This window comes from Sapajus apella, unplaced genomic scaffold (genome assembly GCF_009761245.1).
Source record: "Sapajus apella isolate SASKATOON/1434 unplaced genomic scaffold, GSC_monkey_1.0 scaffold20, whole genome shotgun sequence".
NCBI classification, from domain to species: Eukaryota; Metazoa; Chordata; class Mammalia; order Primates; family Cebidae; genus Sapajus; species Sapajus apella.
Genome location: NW_022436960.1, coordinates 14,051,651 through 14,073,613, shown reverse-complemented (window position 1 = coordinate 14,073,613; position 21,963 = coordinate 14,051,651). Strand labels below are relative to the sequence as shown.

General features: G+C 44.9%; 1 protein-coding gene across 6 annotated transcripts in view; it reads right to left on the bottom strand.

The window, feature by feature from the left end:
* Positions 1–21,963, bottom strand: part of FOXN3 (forkhead box N3) — a 478,152-nt gene that overhangs the window by 18,478 nt on the left and 437,711 nt on the right. For 4 of the 6 annotated variants that reach the window (XM_032287166.1, XM_032287168.1, XM_032287167.1 and 1 more), the window contains 2 exons: positions 16,859–16,924; positions 7,063–7,168 (listed from right to left, as the gene is read on the bottom strand). In XM_032287166.1, the coding sequence (XP_032143057.1) occupies positions 7,063–7,168; positions 16,859–16,924 (172 nt within the window). The remainder of the gene's footprint in view (positions 1–7,062; positions 7,169–16,858; positions 16,925–21,963) is intronic. The other 2 variants (XM_032287171.1, XM_032287172.1) reach the window with 2 other exon arrangements.

Genomic DNA, 21,963 nt, shown 5'->3' with positions numbered 1-21,963 from the left:
CACTGTGGCTCACACCTGTAATCCTAGCACTTTGGGAGGCTGAGGTATGTGGATTGTTTGAGCCTAGGAGTTCAAGACCAGCCTGAGCAACATGGCAAGGTGCCTTCTCTACAAAAAATAGAAAAATTAGACAGGAGCAGCAGTGAGTTCCTATAGTCCCAACTACTTGGGAGGCTGAGAGGTGGGAAGATCACTTGAGCCTGGGAGGGCAAGGCTGTAGTCAGCTGTGACTGTGCCACTACACTCTGGCATGGGTGACAGAGAAAGACCTCTGTCTCAAATGGGGGGGGGAGAGACAGAGAGAGAGAGAGAGAGAGAGAGAAAGCCCCCTCAAACTATAAAGAAGATGAACACTACAAAGAATGATAGGAAATACTAAGGAGCATGAAGAGAATCATTTAATACAAGTTGCATGAAATACTGCTCACCAGGTATCAAATTCTACCTAGGAGAGAGATGCCATTTAGGTCATTAATTCAACTGATTTAACTTGTTGTTTACAGTTCTTCCCTACCTTTTCCACAAAATCCTGTCTGATTCTACCTGTGCCTTGGCTATAAAATCAAGGTGAGGTTTAAGATCCCTTCCATCAGTCCTCGAATTCTGCAATCTGGCAGATGCATGGCAGAAAAGGTGAAGGATGTCCAGGGACCCAGTGGTTGGCCCTTCCTGGAAGCATCCAGGATCAACAACTCTAAGAGTTGTAACTCAGTAGCAATCTCCAGGGGGACCACAGTTTCCTCCCATGAGCTGCAAACTGCTCCCCCAAACCACTGAGGTAAACATGATTTCCTTTTTGCAAGAGATCACAGAACACAAATAGGAGTGATCCTAAAACCCTCCTCCATGGATTGTTTTGCATTTAAAACAGTCCAGAATCATTGGGAGTTTGGAGGATTTTTCTATACAACATGAAAAAGAGCCACCAGTACTTTCAAAGGCATTAACCCATGTCATTGATATGAAATATGAGGAGCACCTCTAGAATGTTGATCAAATTTCACAGTTTGCTGGTCGTTGTTTAAATTTCTGGACCAGAATATCCCAAAGCAAACACTATGCTTGTGGAAACAGTGGCCCAGGAAGGAATTCAGTGCATGCTGCGTGTGACCTGGGATTCTTTTTCCCCTTTTCCCTTAAACATAGCTCTTTTGTATTTTCTCCTCTCCCCCCACTACAAAGCAAAATCTAATACTGAGTTTTGTAATTGCCTTCAAAGACCATGATTTCAAAGACAAAGGCAAACAGGTGCTTGGTCTTTAAATACAGAGCAAAATACAACACTAGAACAGATCAGCAGCCAATTTACCCTCAAGAGACATAATTGGATTACAACCCTATCTTAATACCAAAGGTTGCCACCCTCCTAAACTCCTGATCCAAACATCTTCTCAAGGGAGGAGACAAGGCAATTGACCCAGAGCAGAGCTTAAGCTGAGATGAGTTTTCCTGATGATTCTATTTTGACATGACCTTAAGAATTAATGTTTTCTACTATAGTAAGACCATTAATGCCTCACTTGCTTCACGTTCCATGGAAAGTACAGTTGTCACTTAAGGTTGTTGGAGATCCAAATGAAATGAAGCAGCCTTAGATGGTGATTGCATGAACTCTCGTGTAATTTGATGACAAGTGGGGTGGTCAAGACTTGTAGTCCAGATTATGGCCAGCACTCTTCAAAGCCAATGGCTTTGCCAACAAAGGTACACTGTACTGAAGGTGGCATGAGTTCAATCTAAGCCTTCTCCTAAGGTTCCAGTGCTCAGGAAGGAAACCCGGAAGGTCTGTGGGAGACAGGCTAGGTGAATCCATGAGGCTTTCCATGTTCCTAATTTCTCGAACACCTACATAATGCTGCCTACACGCCAGGCATATAGCTGTGTATTAATCCTAATAATGCATGAGGCAGACACAGGTTTCCTCTTGAGAAGCCCATGGGTACTTGCTCGAGGTCACATAGCTGCAGGACATGGACCCAGGAAACGTGGTTCCTCAGTTCATGTGCATATTTTGTTGGCTCAGTTGCTATAAAACAGGCCTTCCATCAGCTTTCTCCCAATCCTCTTGCAAGCCCTGGACATTTTTTTTCTGCCACTTGACTAGTCACGTAGGGATCAAAATGAGCCCTAAGGGTTAAAAGCAAGGTGGCCGAGATCCAGGGGGGTTGCTGTGGCCCAACATGGAGTGAGGGGCAGCCCACGATGCTGTGAATGTAAGAAGCCTGGGACTCCTCCTTCCCACGAAGGCTAGCAACAGCTCTTCCAGGGCTATAATCATGTATTCCATTCAATGCAATCTCTGCAAGGGATTTCCCTGGGAAAGCAGCCGAAGACACAGGCATAAAACTTTAAGATGCGTGGGTAGTTATTATGAGGATGATGTGTCTTGAGGACTCAACGCCCAGGCAAATTTAAAAATAAGCAGGTTTCCAATGTCTAAGGATGGGCCAATCTTGGAGGTTATTGAGTAAAAAGTCAACACCGTAAAGTCAATTACATTATTGACAGATACTCTTACAAGGAGATTTCACATCATAATTATATGCAAAGGAATCCAGCAAATAGAAGCCGTGTAATGAGCAGCTAATAAAAGTAACACTTCATCTATGTCAATAACAGTTTCAGAGTTAAGACAAACAAACATGGCCTTTGCCACTCAGTGGAGGAAAAAAAAATCCCTGAAAGACAAATATTTTCACTTAAGGAGAAGTCGCTTAGGCTCACAAGGAAAACCTGTCACACAAAGGAGAGTAGGAAACTGGTCTTTAGTGGGTGCTAATGACTCTCCTGCCTGCCCTGGGCCCCAGCTGAAAAGACTGGGGCAGCAATCCCTGTAAACATCTGAGCACACATAGAACACGTGGGCACTGCCACGCCATCTGGGAGATAACATTCTGTGTTGTTCTTGTCTCTACTGGACTGCTTTCCTTTCAGCCTTGGCTGAGTTTAGGTTCCACTGACATGTGGCCAAATTTAAAAAATGTTAAAAGTATGATGAATGTGAAAATTCAAAGCAAGATTTTTCCCCTCAAGCACTTACTTCTTAATGGGTTTTACAGACACTGATTAGGCAAATGCCTCCATAGCTATGTTCGTGTTCCTTCTTTCCAAAAGCAGTGTCTACTACTTGCCCTACAAAAAGTGGGCAAAGACATTACAAGCAAGTGCCTCTAATGTTCTAGAGCTTACTACCCCGCTTCCCCTAATTTCCCTTAAAACTGATGGGGGCAAGTTCAGAATTGGTATTTGGACAACCAACTGCTAACGCACAATGGGGTTCTTTACTGGTTATCTCTATTGTGGGGGGTGGGGATGGACTGAGTCACGCTCTGTCACCCAGGCTGGAGTGCAGTGGCACAATTTCGGCTCACTGCAACCTCCACCTCCTGGGTTCAGGCGATTCTTCCATCTCATCCTCTTGAGTAGCTGGGACTACAGGCACATACCACCATGACCAGCTAATTTTTGTATTTTTAGTAGAGATGGTGTTTCAACATGTTGAACAGGCTGGTCTTGAACTCCTGACCTCAGGTGATCCGCCCTCCTTTACCTCCCAAAGTGTTGGGATTACAGGCGTGAGCCACCGTGCCCGGCCTCTTTACTGATTATGTCTATTTATGCAAATGTAACTGCTGCACATTTCACCAAAATGATTTTGCTAAAAACTCGTAATGATGCTCAGGAAAGTCACTCTCTAATTAGACTCTACATGCTTTTGTAGTGGACAGACATGAAGCGAGCTGTGCCATTATAAAGCTATTGCCACTCAGTCTCAAACCCACCCTTCAACTCTGTTTCCCACGCTGGGGCTGGGGCTGGGGCTGGGGCTGGACCTTACTGCTGGGCTCCAAGTGAGGCTCTGCCACCAGGGGGTGCCATAGAGAGACCAAGAGGGTGGTGGAGAAAGATGGAACTGGCTCCTGCCTGTTTCTTCTTCCTGCACCATCCCAGCAATGCCTCTGCACCTCAGCAGCAGCATTCATTCTTGTAGTTGCCAAACCCAGTTTGAGTTTTTCCAGCGCTTGCAGAACTATATTCCATTAGTGGCCACCAGCACCATCATAGGCTGCTTCCTTCCAGGTCTGCCTCCGAGCCCCCGCCTCCGTGCAAAGGTGAGTTTCAGCTTCATGGGGCGATCATTCCAACCTCTTCCCTTTGTTTCCTCAGCCCTAGAGGTGGTTAGCTGCCTCCTGCAATTACTCTGTCTATGACACCCTGAGTGCTCTTTACCCTTTCAGTTACCTGGTTAGTAACTTCCTACTTGGTTCATAGATTTGTTTTCTTTTTAATCATTTTCATTTTTACATGATCTCACTCTGTTGCCCAGGCTGGAGTGCAGTGGAGCAATCTCGGCTCACTGCAGTCTTGACCTCCCAGGCTCAAGGGATCCTCCCACCTCAGCCTCCCGAGTAGCTAGGACCACAGGTGTGTGCCACCACAACCAGGTAATTTTTTTTAAAAAAATAGAGATAGGGCTTCACCATGTTGCCCAGGCTGGTCTCAAGCTCCTGACCTCAGGTGATCCACCCGCCTCGGCCTCCCAAATGTTGGGATTACAGGCGTGAGCCACTGTGCCCGGCCTCAGCTAATTTTTAAAACTTTGTAGAGCTGGGGTCTCCCTATGTTGCTCAGGCTGGTCTTGAACTCCTGGCCTCAAGTGATCCTCCCACCTTAGCCCCCCCAAAGTGCTGAGATTACAGGCATGAGCTACCACACCCAGCACTGGTTAACAGAAAGGCATTAAAATCTCTCTGTTCAAATACCTGGTGTGGTTTCTGTCTCCCTACTGGACCTATCTGATACACAAGTTGGCTCAGAGCTGTTTTGTTTTCTTTTACTTTGGAAGGAGCCCAGCTGAGGCCCTCACTGGACTAGCTGAGTAGCAACTTTCAACAGAAACAAGACTGTGAGGCTCTGCCACCAGGGGGTGCCGTAGAGAGACTGAGAGGGTGGCGGGGAAAGGGCACTGGCTCCGGCTGCAACACCGTGTTTTCTAACCAGAAAGAAACCATCAGTAGTCGAGAAACCCCTCAAGGGGGTACTAACCAGTCAACTTTGTCATAACAAATGCCATGAGTAAGAATGAAAACGAGAGGGCAGCTCCTGTGGCAGGTCAGCCTTCTGCCTGGCTTTTCCATGCCCTTCTACAAGGCGTGGCTGGTCCCATAATGAAAACTACTCTTGAAGGCACTAAAAAAAAAGGGGGGGTCAAGAGGATAAACTGTAAGTCTATATTTAGAATCTGCTAATAAAAATACATTGTTGCTCCAAGCAAAAATAGCCTACAGTCTCCTAGTCTCAACCAAAAAGGTAAACTATGAGGCAAGATGGGAAAGCTTTCAAGAAAGAATGAAAAACAGAATGTGTCTTTTTCAGAAACGTGAGGCAAGAGCATCGGCATTTTGGCTGCATGGGAAGAGGCTTACCACTTAGGAACTCAAGAATGACTGACCTAAGAGTAGCCAAGGAAGATGCTGGAGAGGTACAAGAGAAAGATCCTACCCATGTAGTTTTGGAAAATATTCCCCAGTCAGATTAGTAGAAATAAATGGTTTTATGATCGGTTATGATTCTAATTGCTAACAACTTCCTGCCTTATCAGAAGCTATAGCCTTTGGTCTGCTCTCAAGATGATGCGACTTGGTCCTGATAACAGCAGGAGGAGTTAAAAGGAGTTCATGGAGAAGCTGCACACGGCAGGGGAGTCTGACCTTGCTTCTCTCTCAGGCCCAGCTAAACAGACTTTCTGGGCCGGTTTCCTTTGGGACATAAGACACTATGAAAGCAAAATGGTCTTTAGTTGCACACTTGATCCGTAAATGCAGAAGGAGAGGGATGGTACCTTCAGGGGTTACAGCTCAGTGGGACAGGCTTTTTCTAAACAAGCAACCAGGGCCTGGCACCTGCAATAGTGATGAGGCATCAGCCAACTGGGTGAGACCTAGCCCTCGTCCTCAGGAAACAAAGCACCCGGCACAGAAAGGGACATACAGAGAAACTGCTACCACACAGGGTCACTCACTGAAGTGACTAGAGCCTAGGGCTAATGGGTTCACGGCAAAGGGAAGTTTCTCTGATGCTGGCTCCCAGACCATATTCAAAAAGTGTTGGGAAGGGATCAACTTTGCGCCAGGTCTTGAAGGACGCGCTGCCGTGCAGATAAGGGTGAGGGGCATCTACACCGAGAAAACTGTATGAATAAGATGGGCCAATACTGGGCATATTTGGGGAACACATTTGGCTCGAGGAGAAGGAAGGGCTGGGGGGAATGTCAGGGTGATGCAGGGGCAGTCACAGAAGGTGCTTCTGCAGATGACTGGCGGGGCTCTGTGTTAGGAAACTGGTCTGACAGTGGTGGACAGATGGGCAGGGGTGGGCGGAGAAGCAGCTGGCGGATGGGAAGAGGCTCCAGCAATGGTGCCTGTGAGGGTCCCAGCTGGCAGTGGACCCTGATCCGGGGCTGGCAGCAGAGATGGAGAGCATGGAGGAGAGAACTATCCCAAGGAAGGGTTCATGCGTTTTGGCAGCTGACCTCACAGGGGAATGATGCCACCTGCTATTTACAGACCACGTACCAAAACTTACCTCGCATGTGATTTTGCATTTGGTTTTCCCTGCAACCCCTGGTAGGAGGCAGGAGTTTCGCAGATGAGGGGACTGAGGCCCACGGAGGTTGGACACCAGCCCAGAGTCACAGGACAGGGGAGGGACAGGGCTGGGTCTAGCGCTAGACCCGTTAGCCTAAAATCTAATGAACATCTTGACTTCCATTTCCTTCTACCCACCTGTTACTCTGCTTTCTTAGAATAAAAAACTTAATTTAACTTGCTCCCATCTCCTCATCTGTAAAGAGACCAGGGTCATCTGGAGGCCCGAGACAGAGGTGGTGGCATTTGGATTGGGAGTTCTTGGGGTTACTTTCATATTTCTGAGCACCTGAACCAGGTTTATTGCTGTCACTAGTTCAAAGCATTGCCTTTCCATCTCCAGAAGAGGACCCGTGGACAGAACGCTGCCCTTCCCACCCCCAGGCTGGCTCTGCCCAGCACACTCCCCGCTTACCTCATGGCCGCCGTCACCCCAATGGGAGTGATGGGCAGCGGCCGCACGCCAGGAAACAGGCCTCGGCTCAGGACTCGCGCCCCGTTTTGGATCACTCCTGGAGGAACTGAAAAAGCAAAAGGGAGAAAGACAGCACCTGTGAATTCAACTGTGAAGACTTCCATTCTAAGTCAGAAATTCTGGATAGACCAATGAGAGAGAGAGAGAGACAGAGAGAGAAAGAGAGAGAGAGAGAGAGACAAGAGAGCAGAGAACATGCGCGGAGCAGAGACAGAGAGAAACACACATATGTGTGCACACACACACAGAGACACAAATGTGTGCACACATGCACAGACACGCACACAAAGATACACACAAAGATACATGTGCACACACACAGACATGAACACACACATAGTCACAGGTGCACACACACACACACGTGGGCATGCCCGCACACACAGGCATACACACACAAGTACACACAGACACAGTCACACACAGACACCTACACAGACACACCTGCACACACACACACACACACATGAGGAAAGAGAGACACAAAGATACACAGAGAGTAAGACAGACAGACAGATAATCTGGTAAGTAAAAACCAGACTAGTAGTTCACAACCAAAGGATTGATCCCTAGGTTGAAAAAAAAAAAAAAATCTTCAAAAGTAGGCTTCAGACACTGTTTTCTCACATTTATTAAACATAACGTTTTACCTTGCGTCAGACCCTAGCAACATCTCAAAAACCCCAGCACTGTAGGACAGACACCAGTTCACCAAACAAAAGCATCTCCCCACGCTTCTCCACATGGTCAGAAGCTGAGAACACCTTCCCATTTGTCCTTAATCCAACAAAGGGAAAATATGACCAAGCTGTCTCTTATAAAAGCCAATTTTACAAGCTACTTCAGCACCCACCACACAGTTCATCCCCAAGGGGATTTTCGTGGCCTGAGAAAAGGCCCCTCCCCGGGGTATCCCTCTCAAGCAAATCTCCTGAAAAATCTCTCCTCATTCCACCTTCTCCTAAACACACACATCCCTCAAGCAACTCTAAGCCCCTGCTTTCACCAGAGACTATGAGATCTTGTCCATTCTCCATACAAACTCCAAGGATCTCGACACCAATCTAACTTTGTCTGAGGGTTACCTAAGAGGAGAGCTGCAGGGAATCCCTGATGTCACCTTTTCTGACCTCCCAAACAGCAGTTTCATTTGGTTCAAGCTATTATTCTGTCTTCTGCTACATCTACCAAAAATCCTCCCTGCATCTGAGGGTCCAGGGGAGCATCACAGAACACGGGTGAGCTTTAATCTGAGTTCTCCTTGCATGACTCTGTGCAGGTCTCTGGATCTCTGTTTCCCTCTCTGAACGCTGTTCTCCCAAGACCCTGTCTGCCATCATGGGTTCAAGGCTCCTCAGAGCCCTGGCTGTGCCCATGTATTCCTTGGCACAGTCTCAGATAGCAGCAAGGTGGATAAACAGTGCTTTTTCAAACAAAGACCACTGGAAAGCCTCTAGAAAAGTATGCATTCAAAAATGAAAACCACTTTGGACATTAGGTGTGAAAGCCAGTATTATATAGGTAGAGTAAATGCTTTTCATAAAACACATTGTCATACATACTTTTTACTTACATAATTTTTAGGTGTCTAAGAACATGTTTTCAAATCTTTAATCAAACATCACGTAGGACGAACGTCCACTCTTGAATACGGGGTAATTTTACAGACTGCCAATTCCTTGGGCATTCTGCACCTCTTGCTAATAATTTTTGCCATTTATTTTCCCGCTTTGTGTAAGGCCTTTGTTTCTAGGTCTTACAAAAGGTGGGATGTGTGACAGAATGGAAACTCTCGTCTAAGTCGGTTCTACGATTACTGTCCAGTGTTCCATAATCTCCCCCGTTACTTACCCTAATTAATTGTGAGAGCAGGCAGACCCAGATCAGTAACTCCTGCCATTCCTGATGATTGGCCTGATTTCTACTAACAGACCACCTTATCTGAGGCAGTGTCTTAAAATCATGGAACTGTTATGATGTGGTATGCAGTGAATTATCATGTCTTACACAGTTGATGAATTCTCTATAAGGAATAATGTCTATAGTTGATATTACCTAATTTATCTTATCTGATTTCAAGACTTCCTATAAAGTTACAGGAACCAAGACACTGCGGTACTGGCATTAAGTCTAGACACATAGACCAATGGAACAGAGCAGAATTCGGAAATAGACTCACACATATGTGGCCAATTGATTTCTGACAAGGTTACCAAGACAGTGCAAAGAGGGAGAAACGAGTGTTAGAACAACCAGAGATCCATTTGGGGGAAAAAATGAACCTTGAGCCTTACACCTCATGCCACGTATAAAAATTAGAAATGGATCATAAACCTCAAAGTAGGAACTAAAATTATAAAACTTCCAGAAGAAAACACAGGTGGAAAAATAGCAGTAATTCTCAAGGACAGACATGACAGCAAAACACTTGTAGAAAGATGCTTTGGATGAAATGTATGCATGTTGCTTAAAACAATAGGCTTTTTTTTTTTTTTTGCCTGTCTTGGGGATTGTGGGAGAGGGTTTCCATGATTTCAGTGTATGGCAGTCTCCTAGAAATGGTCAGATAGCCAGAGGTTAAGCAGAATTCTGATCTAACATATCTGTCACTAAAGATCTCAAGTAGAGCAGCAACTTAGTCTGATATAATGAACCAGGCTGATAAATAAATAGTTAAAATCTCTAATACAGTTGTCATTCCTGTCAGTAAAAATTATTACAGTCCCATATACAGACACAAAAACGTTTACCAAGCACTTTTCTATGTATTAGATGATGGGGATATAAGGTAACTACCGGCAAGAGGGAAGGGGAGAGAGAGAGAGAGAGAGAAAGAGAGCAGGCAGTGAAAACACTATGGTAAGTGCTAGGACAGGGGGCCTAGGAAGGTATTTTCCCCCCCCCAGACAGAGGGTTGCTCTGTAGCCCAGACTGGAGTACAGTGGCATGAACCTGGCCTCCACCTCCCTGTTCCCAGTTCAAGCAATTCTCCTGCCTCAGCCTCCCGAGTAGCTGGGATTATAGGTGTGTGCCACCATGCCCAGCCGGGATTTTTTAACAATGCACAATGTGCTCAAGGAACTAAAAGCTTGCTTTGCTATAGCATATAATCCTAGCAGAAATGAGATGTGTTTGGGCTTTATCCCATGGGTATTGGGAAAGCCATTAAGGGGCTTTGAGCAGAGAAGTACCCTGCGCTGCAGCAGCTGACAGCCAGGCTCTGGAAACCAGTCCAGGTCTATATCCCATCTCTGTCAATTACTGACCATGTCCCCTGAGCAAGCTACTTAAACTCCATAAGTAAGATGGGGAACAAAAATGATATTTACCCAGGGTCTCTGGAGGCTTCACTGAGTTAATGAAGGCACAAGTATTTGGAAAATGCATGTTAGTTATCAATATTATCATCATTGACGTGACCAACATCCACAGAGGAATCCTGAGGTGGCCCAGCCCATGCTTTCTCCATTTCAGATGAGCTTAAACCCGTAAGAAACAGAATGAGACAGAAGCCAGGCCAGGCTGGAAGAACGTAGCCATCTTCCTGGTGACAGAGCTGCTGGAAGAGCAACAGTGGCTGCTGTGGCGCGTCTGTTCCCTTTGTGCATAGCATGTCGTTATCAGAGCCACCCTTGCAGCAAAAACACCCAAGACACTTAAAGTTGGACAAAGATGAGGGAAGCCCTGGAATGGGAACAGAGCAAATGCAAGTTATGGAGCCCATGTTCTTCTTAACTCTGGCACAGCTGTCAAGTTATCTGCCAATCAAGGAAGAAATGCAGTTTTGGGGACAGTGTGGCATGACAGAGTCCTCTGCCCAAATGCTCAGAACCTGTAAGAACCAGGGGTATGCCCAGCATAGAGGAATACTAGGAAAGGAAGCCAGTCCTCACCAAGTTCCTACTGGAGACCCTGTGCTTTGGATGCTCCTTGTCTTACAGAAGCCTCGGGAAAGAGGTATATTGCAGCGGTTAAGAGTGCGAGCTCTGAGCAACACAGCTTCAGTCCAGCCTTGCCTGGTCACTGGCTCTGTGGCCTTGGCCTAGTGCCTTCACCTTCCTGTGGCTCCATTTCCTCACTGGTGAAGCAGGCTTAAACATACCTCGTAAGATTGCTTTGAGGATGAAATAAGATAAGCTACGTCAATTGCTTAGCTCAGTGGCTGACCTGTTATGTAAGCTCATCATCATCTTCGTCATCTTCATCCTTCCGCCGCCCCACGTCACCTCTCCGGCATCCTCTTACTAATAATCTACAAGGCACAGGGCTGAATGGGGTCAGGACATGGGGAAATACTTTCAGCCCATTATGCTTTTTGTAGTTATTCCTAACTCTGCATTTACCTATTAACACGTCTTCCTTATTAATGAACTGTGTTCACTTCAAAGAATGTGATGGACAAAGCTATCTTGCAGCATTAACAGGCTTTCCCTGAGCTATTTCCTGAACCTCACAAGACTTCTGGCACGTAGACTCAGCTCTACCTCTGAATCCTGCAACTCCTTCTCAAATGGGCCGCAACTAAATGTTGCCTCTGCCAACCCTGGCACCTCTCCATCCTCATCATTGGCAGTGTTCTCCATGGAGAGATGGCGGATGTGTTCGTATTTGCTCACCAGCTGCCAGAAGCCAGCTGTGACACTTAACTGTACCCCTGTCTTTTCTCCTCTCAGTCCCCATTCTCAAGGGTCAGGAACGTGGCTTCTGAAAAACAAGTCAGAGCCAGTCCAAAACGGCTGTGTTGGAGAAAGGCATTCTGAGGTCCCCAGGTCACTACTCTACATTAGGAAGGTTGGTGGGAACGCGAGTCCATTCTTCAGCCCTTTCTCTACCAGGACGTCTACTCCTTGCCTTCCTTTTACTCTCTGTTTCCCTCAAAGCATATCAAGACACAGAAAGACCAAAACATTTGCAGCCAATCTGCCGCACCTGATGTACTGAAATGCACTGGCCTCCAGCTGCGTAAGACATCAAAAGGGCTGGACGTTCAAAGTCAACTTCTCCCTTGGATTTGTGGCTCTCTCCAGATAAGCCCCAGGCCTCCAGCATCATCCTTGTAGGCTAGGCCAGTTAGGTATTCATCTTTTAGAGGACAGAATGTCCATCTCTGAGGCTCTCAGGATGCAGGGACATCAGCGGCAGACTTCCCCACACTTGCCATCAGCCACGTTCTCTGCCATTAGAGAGGGGCTCTAAGCTTTCTGGTTTTAACTAGCGAGAAGGCAACCTTCACACATAAGAAAGGAGCCAAACAGAGCGGCACTGCTCACGGTAGATACTGTGATCTAAATGGGATAACGCAATCCTGAGAATCTTAAAAAAAAAAAAAAAAAGTCTAAGGTCCAAGACAAACTCCTCCACACTACATCGCCCCTCAGCACTTCCCCGGCTCCCCTACTGAGGCTTAGCTTCCTTGGTTTTTCCCAACTTCTAAAATTAACCTCTGAGCTCCTGCCGAGGGCAGCCCTGGCTAACTCTCTCAGAGGCCATAAGCTGAGCAGCAGGTGATTCCCTAATCCTTCCCTTTCCTAAAGTCAGTCATTCCACCTGCTTACTTGGAGGCACGCTGGGGAGGGGGCTGGCACGAGGGGACACAGCCTATTTCCTGGTTGTCATCGTTCTGCTGTGCCCGGGGTGTCTGACATATATCCCAGTTCCAGGCAGGGGGAGGAATGCCTGCCCCCAATTCCTCCCTGTCCCTCGTTCCATTTTGTTATTTTGTTTATTATCTAGAGTTCGTCTCTGGGAACCTTCCAACCCGGGATTATATAAGCCTTTGAAGATGAGTAATGGTGATCCGGCTTCTCCTGACTTAATAACAAGTCCTCCATCGGGGTTAAAGCTGACTCACAGGGCTCGTCAAAGGGGAACTGCAAAGCAGGTACTTACGGAGATACTAGAAGCTGGAATTAGTCTACACAGCCATTTTTTTGTGTGTGTGGGGAGGATGTGGTGGATGGGTGGGTGGATTTGACTGGTGCATAATCCAAAGTCCACGAGCGAATGAGCCCGCCGTGCCCCACACTGTTCTGGAAGTCGCATCCTATAGAACTCATGAGACCTGGTGGCTCTCCTTGAAGAATGTTTTCTGTGCTACAAACGGGCAAAGTCTAAAGAGGCTAATGTCACATGCACAGCGGAGGCTGCCAGGGGGACACGATGTTGGAGCCTGAGGTTTTTATTAGGTGCACACTGCCGCCGCACTGCAAATGAAGCATTCGACTGAAATGAGAGGTGGAGGGACCCACAGGGACTCCAGCCCAAGCAAGACATGGTGTGCTGGGCAAGCTTGGGGCAACACGGACCCTCCAGTGATAAAGAGGCTCGCTCTGCCTGGGGCTCTCACCAGCATCTGAGCCATTTCCTTTGTGCAACCTACTCAGCTTCAGACCCTGGACTGTGTCCAGTCTGCTGGCCTCGAGCTAGCTTTACAGATGCTGAGCAAGGGAAGGAGGAAGAGAAAAGATCTAAGTGGCTGCCATCTGGTGACCTGGAGTGGCTATGAAGGGTGAGGACAAAGGAAAAGCCTTCCAGCCATCCAGGCCAGCTCTATCTGCTGAGAGCGGACAGCAGCAGAGAGACTAGGTTGGTGCCTCCATGCAAGCAGGGGCATCTAGCAGCCCGAGAGGTGAAAACAAGGGGCTATAAATAGCAGGAAGATGCTCTATAAACAGAGCGCACCCACAGCAGCAGCCCACGGGGGAATACAGGCAGGCTCCGCACAGACAGGAAACATGGCGCTCTCGGAAGCCACGCTCCCTACTCGTGGGCAGTGGCAGAACCCCTCCACCTAGAGAAGACCTGGGATAGATCCACATGGGACACAGGTACACACACACCCCTACGCAGGCCACCCACACACCATCACCGTGGCTGGCGGGCTGTTGCCTTTAACCATTTTTGCACAGGAACCGCCTCTCACTTTTTCCAGGCCTTGGGCAATGCCGGCAGGGCAGGGGATGACAGCCTGATCATTCTGTCCGTAACGCTTCTCCCTTAAGAAGGCAAAGGACTGCCTCAAATCCCAAGGCAAATAATGTTATGCAAGGTAAAATGAAAAGAAAGGTGGCGGGGGCTAGAGACATGAAGAAAGAGTGAAGCCAGAAACAGCTAACTGCGAGCTGCAGATACAGTCCTTTGGCTGGGTTTATTAGGAGGATCGGCCAGCTGGCTTCCCAAGTACAGAGAAGACACTCCATGCCTCTTCACTCCCTTGCTAAGGTACTGCTCCAATCCTTGGGGTCTTTACAATCTGCCCCCTGACCTTGCTTGCCCTTGACCTCCAGGGGATTGAACCAGGGCTGGTGGGAAGATGGGATGGTGACAGCAAAGGTGGTGTCCCTACCCTCTGCCCAGTCTTCCCATTTACTTCTCTGTTACTCTGTCCATGAGCGGCTCCTTCCATGAGCTTTGTAGGCACCCCGGTTGTTTCCCACCTCTGTCTTGGAGCCCCGTTCTTGGCCTGGGGCTTTCATGAAGGCTGTGGCTGGATTTCTCACAGAGTGATAATAGCCTTCTAAAAAAAAGCCTTCTAAAAATGAACCTACAGCTTCAAAACATGAACACTGAGCTTGTAAAACTCAAATTCAGCATTTCAACGTAAATAGGACTATGGCTACCCTGAAAAAGAAGTATTTACAGTTTGAGTGTTACAGAGATGGAGAGGGGACGCGAACACCTCACTTGTCTACTCATCAGGAGAAGCCTTTTCCTTTCCTACCTATGGTCAAGAATCCAGTAATCATGGACGTTTATGGAAGCTGCTGAGGATCTGTGAACAATCAATCAGTCCCCATGCCTGGCTTGGTTTCATTTCAAAGATATTCCACGCTCCAGCAGGCCTGCATCACCAGACCATTCTCCAAAATGGCAGCCTGGTGATGAAGTCCCAGAAGAGAAAGAAATTTCTCAAAATGGGTCCTGCTCAGGTCCATTATGGCTAAGCTGGCCCCATGTAGCCTCTTCCAGCGGAAGTCCATAATCCCATTTTCCCTCTCAACTTCGGCAACCAGTTGGAAGTATTTTTGTTAAACTAATGATCACTGTGTAGTGGCTGGGTGCAAAGGAAGGTGCTCGAATCTTACATGGCACTGATGAAATCTGTATGTTTCCACTGGGTTGAGTTCTGCAACTTAATTTTAGAAATCTTTGCAGCCTGGAACTTGATTACAATCTGGTCTGTACTTTTCCTGCAATGCCATCTAAGAATGGAAGTTTATTTAAAATTGTTTTAAAAAACATATATTTCTCTGAAATATAAAACGTCATTTAAAAACCACACTCCAGGTTGACTGCTAGTTACAGAGCTAGGCCAGTGACACATGTGCTTAGCAGGGGTGTTTGCATGTCAGAGGTGTAGGCAGTCCGACATTCCAGTCGCTGGAGGGCTGAGTTTAGAAAGAGAGCATCAGAAGTTTAGACCGTTCGGAACAGGTAATGGCAGCTCCAGGCAGAGGAACAAGTCTCCCTGAGAATGTTCAGCTGAATTTCTTAGGTCTTTTAAAATAGGAATAAATAAGAGGGAATAAATAAATATCCTAAAGCTGTCAGGGAGGCTGGGACAAGCAGGGGGCTATGAAGGATGGCCTGGAACTCCACACAGTCCACTACCAACAAATGGCACCTGTGTGGGTCTGAGGATGGATGCTTTCCTGTGGGAAATATCATCCACTCCAAAGGCAGGGACTTCCCACTGCTCAGCAGGCCATGCAGCCCTCAGAGAGGCAGAACCCAAAATGAGCTGAAGGCCTAGCCATAAGAAGGAGACGGGTGGGTGCCAGCCCCTAGGTAGGGGTGTTGTAGTGGCATCTGCTGCTTCATGCCACCATTTCCGCACCAGTGTGTTTCATCAGTAAGAGGCTATAATGCAGCAATGTCCTGACAACAAGCTGAGCAGACCCTGGGAAATCAGCTGTCTGTGTGTTCAACAGGGTTCTGGCTGTGGGATGTGAACACAGGTACTGACCTTGAGTTGGGAGGAGGAAGGGACAGATCTCTTTGTTAGAAGTCAGTCTTCATCCCTTGGGAAGAGATCTTTCTAAAACCATGGTAGACTAGCTCCAGAGATGGGAAAAAAAACCTCAGGTGGTGAAAAAAGAAGTCCCAGTGAGAAAGAGTTGTCTCAAAGCTGACATTGCTCAAGGCCAACAGAAGGTGAGGGTAGGAGTCCTGCTGAGCTATACAGCACCCCCTGCTATCTGGGGCAGCCTGGGAGGCTGGGTGGAAATGGTCCAAGCAGGTAGTGTGGTTTCATTTCGCTTCAAAGATATTCCAGGCACCAGCAGGCCTATTTCACTAGACTCTTTTCCAAAATGGCAGCCTGGTGATGAGGTCCCAGAAGAGGAAGAAATTTCTAAAAATGGGTCCTGCTCAGGTCCATTATGGTTAAGCTGGCCCCAAGCAGAAACTACAAACTCACAGGAGCAATTCCTGCAGGAGCAAGGAAGGCCTCTCCACTGGGACTCATTAAAAGATCTGTTTCCCTTTCCCCAAGTCTTAAGCCCTGAAATTCTATGAGAACTTTCTCATCTTGGAAACACACCTATGCATTCATTCATACATATGCACGGCTACATGTTTATATGCATATGTATGTAATCATGCACGTATGTAGCTTTTAAAGTGACTCTGTAAGGGAAGTTCTACTTAGCATTAGTTCTTCCTACGACCTGGTATATAAATGAGAAGGTTAAATTCACAAACTATGGTGCTGTAGGCTATAGAAATATCTACTCACAACCTGCTTGTATCTCAGGGGGAGTATTCAAAAGCATCATGGCACTGGCAGCATCAATGTCAGGATCTGGAAAAATCAACCAATAAATAACATTATTTACAACGGGGCCGGTGTGTGTGTGTGTTTTTCCCCCTGCAAGTTACAGTTTATGAATGCAACAGAGAAAAAAAAAATATCCAGGAACTAGATGAGCTATCCCAACGGTAACTTTCTTCCCAGTGGGGTTTGGGAAGGAGGACAGGTATTCTAGAAGGAGATTTAAGGGTCGTGTTAGCCAATTTTTCATCAGACAAGCATGGTCTCTTCCCATGTTGTTAATTTTGTAATTTGCACTGTATGTTCCCGATAAATTGCTGATCTGTGCACCCCCATGGCTTTTACCCTGGAGTGAGGAGCAGGAGAGTCAGTGACAATAGGAAGTTCAGCCATAGGAATCTTTAATGAACTGGGGAAAGCTCACAGCATCAAGAAAGCATTAAGTACACCTGCATCTACTGGGATACAAACAAGACATTTGGTCATTTCCATTTGTCAGCAGAATGTACATTGTGCTTCACGAGGTTATGTGTTTGTAACAGCGGTGTGGAGGTGGTGAAGGCATTAAAAAACAGCACTTAAAATATAAAGAAAAAATTAAAGTTCTGATGTTGAGGGTACAATGTTTGCTTCTACTTCTATTATTGCTTTTAATATGTGTTAAAAAAAAATACTCATCACTTCATTGCCATAATTCTTAACAGGTTTCTGAATCCTTACTGATCCACCGGTTGACAGATGGCAGGTTATACAGAGACAGAGAAAAATATTATCCTTTTATAACTAAATTCATTTTCCTCTGAGAAACAGCAGCTCTGCTGCTATGGAAATGAAGGTCACCATGGCAACAGTAAACAACCCCCAAGAATGGTCACTGAATAGGCTGAAAAGAACATCTGCCCCAGCCCAGCGTCCCAGCTGCCCTGGGGCGAAATTCACTAATAGTGCGATGATGCCGTGTGACAGAAGCTGCCGCCTGTGCCCTGTCCAAATAAATGAAGTGTGCAATTGAAGTCGACATCAAAATGCCTTCCCTTGCAGATTACTGCCTCTGTGTCCGCTAAACCCAATGACTAATGATGGGGGAGAAGGGGCTCACACTTGTCGGTTTTTGTACAAATTACATACCAAAAAATTCAATTTACTACTAATGGCTCCATGGCACTTTATTTTGGGTATTATGCTAGAAAATTGCATTTTTAATGTTAAAGAAAAGTACATTTTTCATACTTTATATGTGTGGTTTAATTCCAAGGGAGTAAAATGATGCGGTAAAAAGAGGCCCACAAGCGATTAATGATATGGGCGATGCTGGTTCCAGAAGACAGGGTCTCAAAAAAAAAAAAAAGGAAAAGAACTTGACTCTGAAGAATTTTTTTTTAACTTTGCCTGCAGGAGGCCTGTTACTTACACTCCATAATGGACTAAAAGTTTATTTAATAAGTACATTATATGAGAAACAAGTAAATTCACTTATTTAGCAACTCCAGGAGTGAAATTCCTAAAACGGTCACCATTTCCCACTGAAATTAGTATATATATTAATATGTGAACTTTATATATAATATACTTATTATATTAACTAATATCATTAATCATCAAATAATACATATTAGCTATTATACGTAATAATATACATAGCTTATATATTTGGCAACTCTAGGGGTGAAATTCCTAAAACAATCACCACTCCCCACTGATATTTATATTTTATGTTGATATAATAATGATAATTCACATTATAGTATGTATATTAATATTATATCTTAAGAAATATCATATTAACCATTATATATAATAGTATACATATTAACTACTATTAACTATTATATATAAACTATGTATACTATTATACATAATCATTAACAAAGTATATATTATAAAACATAATATATATTATATATAATAGCATAGTTTATATAATATGTAATAATATATTATAAACTATATATAAAATATTAGTTCATAATAGTTGTATATAATAGTTTATACTATATACTATAAACTATATAGTTTATATATAATATTATATATAACAGTTAATATGTATACTATTATATAATAGTTTATATATAAGCTGATTGATTAGTTGAATGATTATATACATTTGTATATAAAATCATTCAACTAAAAAACTAAAATTTCTCCCCACTGCCCCTGTGGCTCCCACTGCCCCTGGTCCCTTGGTCCCTTACAGGACCTGTTGCCCGGAAGCAGCACTCACAGCCCCAGCATTCCTGCTGGCTTCTCACAAGTCATGAGAGACATTCAGTTCCTGAGGGGGGCTGTCAAGGACTCAGGTCTTTCCCTCTTGCCCCTCCTTTTAGAAAGGGTCTTTTGCTTTCTCGTGGGGCAGCCAAGAAAACACACAACCTTTTCCTGCCAAGTAAGCTCTTTGCCATTTCTGAGAACGCAAGTGCTACAGGTGACCATGGTTGGCCTGGCTACATGGTCCCCACCTCCACAGGTGACTCATACCCAGAGTTTTTCTGAGTGGCCAAGAGGTTTGCTGGGCTCAGAACAAGAGGAAACACAGGGAGGAAGTCTAGAGTCTTTTTCTACCTATATGGCCAGAAAATTAAAGAAAGTATTTCCGTATTCTTCAAAAACACATTAAAGGAAACTGTAGAGGGCTACAAATGAAAAGATAACATAGTAAAAGAAAGAAACAGAAAGAGAGAAAGAAAACATTAAAGGAAAAGTATTCCATCAATAATCACGCATGTGGGAGAACCTAAGTGGGGCATTCCTAAGGCACAGCTTGGGGGAGTGCTTTGGATCTGCAGGACATCCACCTGTGACCCCCACCCCCACCCAGCCAAGCTAAATAAGACACATAAACTCTGAAAAATAAAAGCAGCATGCTGAGGGACATGTCCCCCATCTTTCCGTCTAACCAGATGTGCCATGCCTGATGCCTCCACAGATAAAAATTCTGATGTGGTCATGGAACTCGTGCTGGTCTCCAGGCATTCGGGGCAGGTGCAACACCCAGCCTTCACATGATCTCATTCGTAACGCATTCCTACAGCTCCACTCTCCCTTCTCAAAGGATCAGTTCCTGAATAAGTAGCCCTATGAGCAGAATGGAGCAGAGAGCAAGGCTTGGGATTCTCCTCTCTTAATATCTTGGCAAGCAAACTGGCAGACACAAGAACTGCAAATGGTGGGAGAAAATGTAAAATGTAATTATGTGTTTATGCACACTGGCATACTACAGTGCCAGCCCTTCCCCAGGGGGATATAGTGAGTGCCATCCTTTCAAAAATCAATTTTACTGAGGAATGATTCAGATACAAGAACATGTGCCCATTTTCAGTGCAGAGTTTTATAAGTTCTAACACCACCATTACCACCATAATCAAGATAAAGAGCATAGCCAAGGTACAGATTTCCATCACGCCAAAGTTTACTTGCACCCCTTTGCAGACATACCTATCCCTGGTCTGGACAATCGCTGGTTTGCCTTCTGTTATTCATCAAGGATGTGGTGTCAGCAGTTCATTCCTCATAGCTATCACTGAGAAGCAGTCACTGAATGGATATACCACAATCCATTTACCAGGAGGTTGACACTGGATTGTTTCCAGTTTGGGATATCATGAAAAAGCTGCTGTGAACTTTTATACCTCTTGAAAAGCTGTTTTCATTTCTCTTGGAAAATTGCTGGTAAATGTATGTTTGGCTTATAGAGAATTGCCACATTGTTTCCCAAAGAGGGTGTACCACGTAGGAGAGTTCCAGTTGCTCCATATTTTTTTTTTTTTTTGCCAGTACTTGAAATTGTCAATCTTTAAAAACATTAGCAACATCTAGGGGATATGGAGTGATATTTTGCTATCGTTTTCATATGTATTTTCCTAATGACAAATAACCTTGAGAATCTTTTCATGTGCTTAATGACCATTCATGTAACTTACATGAAAAGTCTGTTAAAGTCTTTTACCCATTTTTAATTAGGTGGTTCAACTCGTATTATTCAGTTGTATGATTTTAAAAAATATTCCGAATATAAGTCCTCTGTGAGATACATGTTTTTTCTTAGTCCATGGTTTACTATTCAGCTTCTTAAGAGTGTCTTTTAATAAGCAGAAGTCTTTCATTTCTATTTAGTCTAGTTTATCATTTTGTTCTTTCATAGCTTAGTGTCTTTTGTGTCCTAAGAAATCTTAGCCTACCTTAAAATTGCAAAGATTTCCCAAGTGTCATTTTTTTTGTTTTCGTTTGTAAGATACTAGATATAACACTTTCTTAGTTCAATATCCAGGTTTAGAGGTAAAGGAAAATAGAAGTAATCACTCAGACCTCTTTCATTATCCAGCAAGGAATAAGCAAGACCTAGCACAGTGTAGATCAATGCCAGAAGAACCCTTTTTGGCTCCTGGGGCGAACACTATGCAGCCTAATGAGCCTGACATTCTTCTGCGGAGAAGTGCCCTGCACTCTCTGCTAGAACATCTCATACGCCTTTCTCCTTGTCACACCCTGACACCCTGTGAGTGCTTCTGTCTTCAGAGCCAACAACCTCCTGTCTCTCCTCTCCAAAGACAAGAGACGCCATAATGCTTATGCTTATCCATTATTAAAATACTTCAGTTTTGCCCTCTTTTTAAAAATCATGAAAGTAATGTGTGCTCACTGTAAAAAGAAAACCCACTAGATAAATATAATTTGACAGGTAAATATAATTTGCCTTCCCTATAGACCTACCTTCAAACTCACAGTTTCTTGCATATATGTCCAGAAATTATTTATGTGAAAATAAGTATATATGTATATATTCATTGAAATACACACACACACACACTCATGCACACAAATCATTTTTTTTAAAAATCGCTTTATATGGAAGAGAGTTTCTGCAACTTAAAATTTTTTTTCATTTAACATATTTCATCCGTCTTTTATAAATTAGTATATGCTATCAAAAGCTTTTCTATAGAGAGATTTTTGTGCATATAAGCACACTGCACTGTTTGTACAGGCATTCCCTTTTTCTTTAGATTGCAGACTACCAGAAGGCAGAAAGAAAGTGTTTGATCTGATTGTATAACTTGTGCTCAGCACGG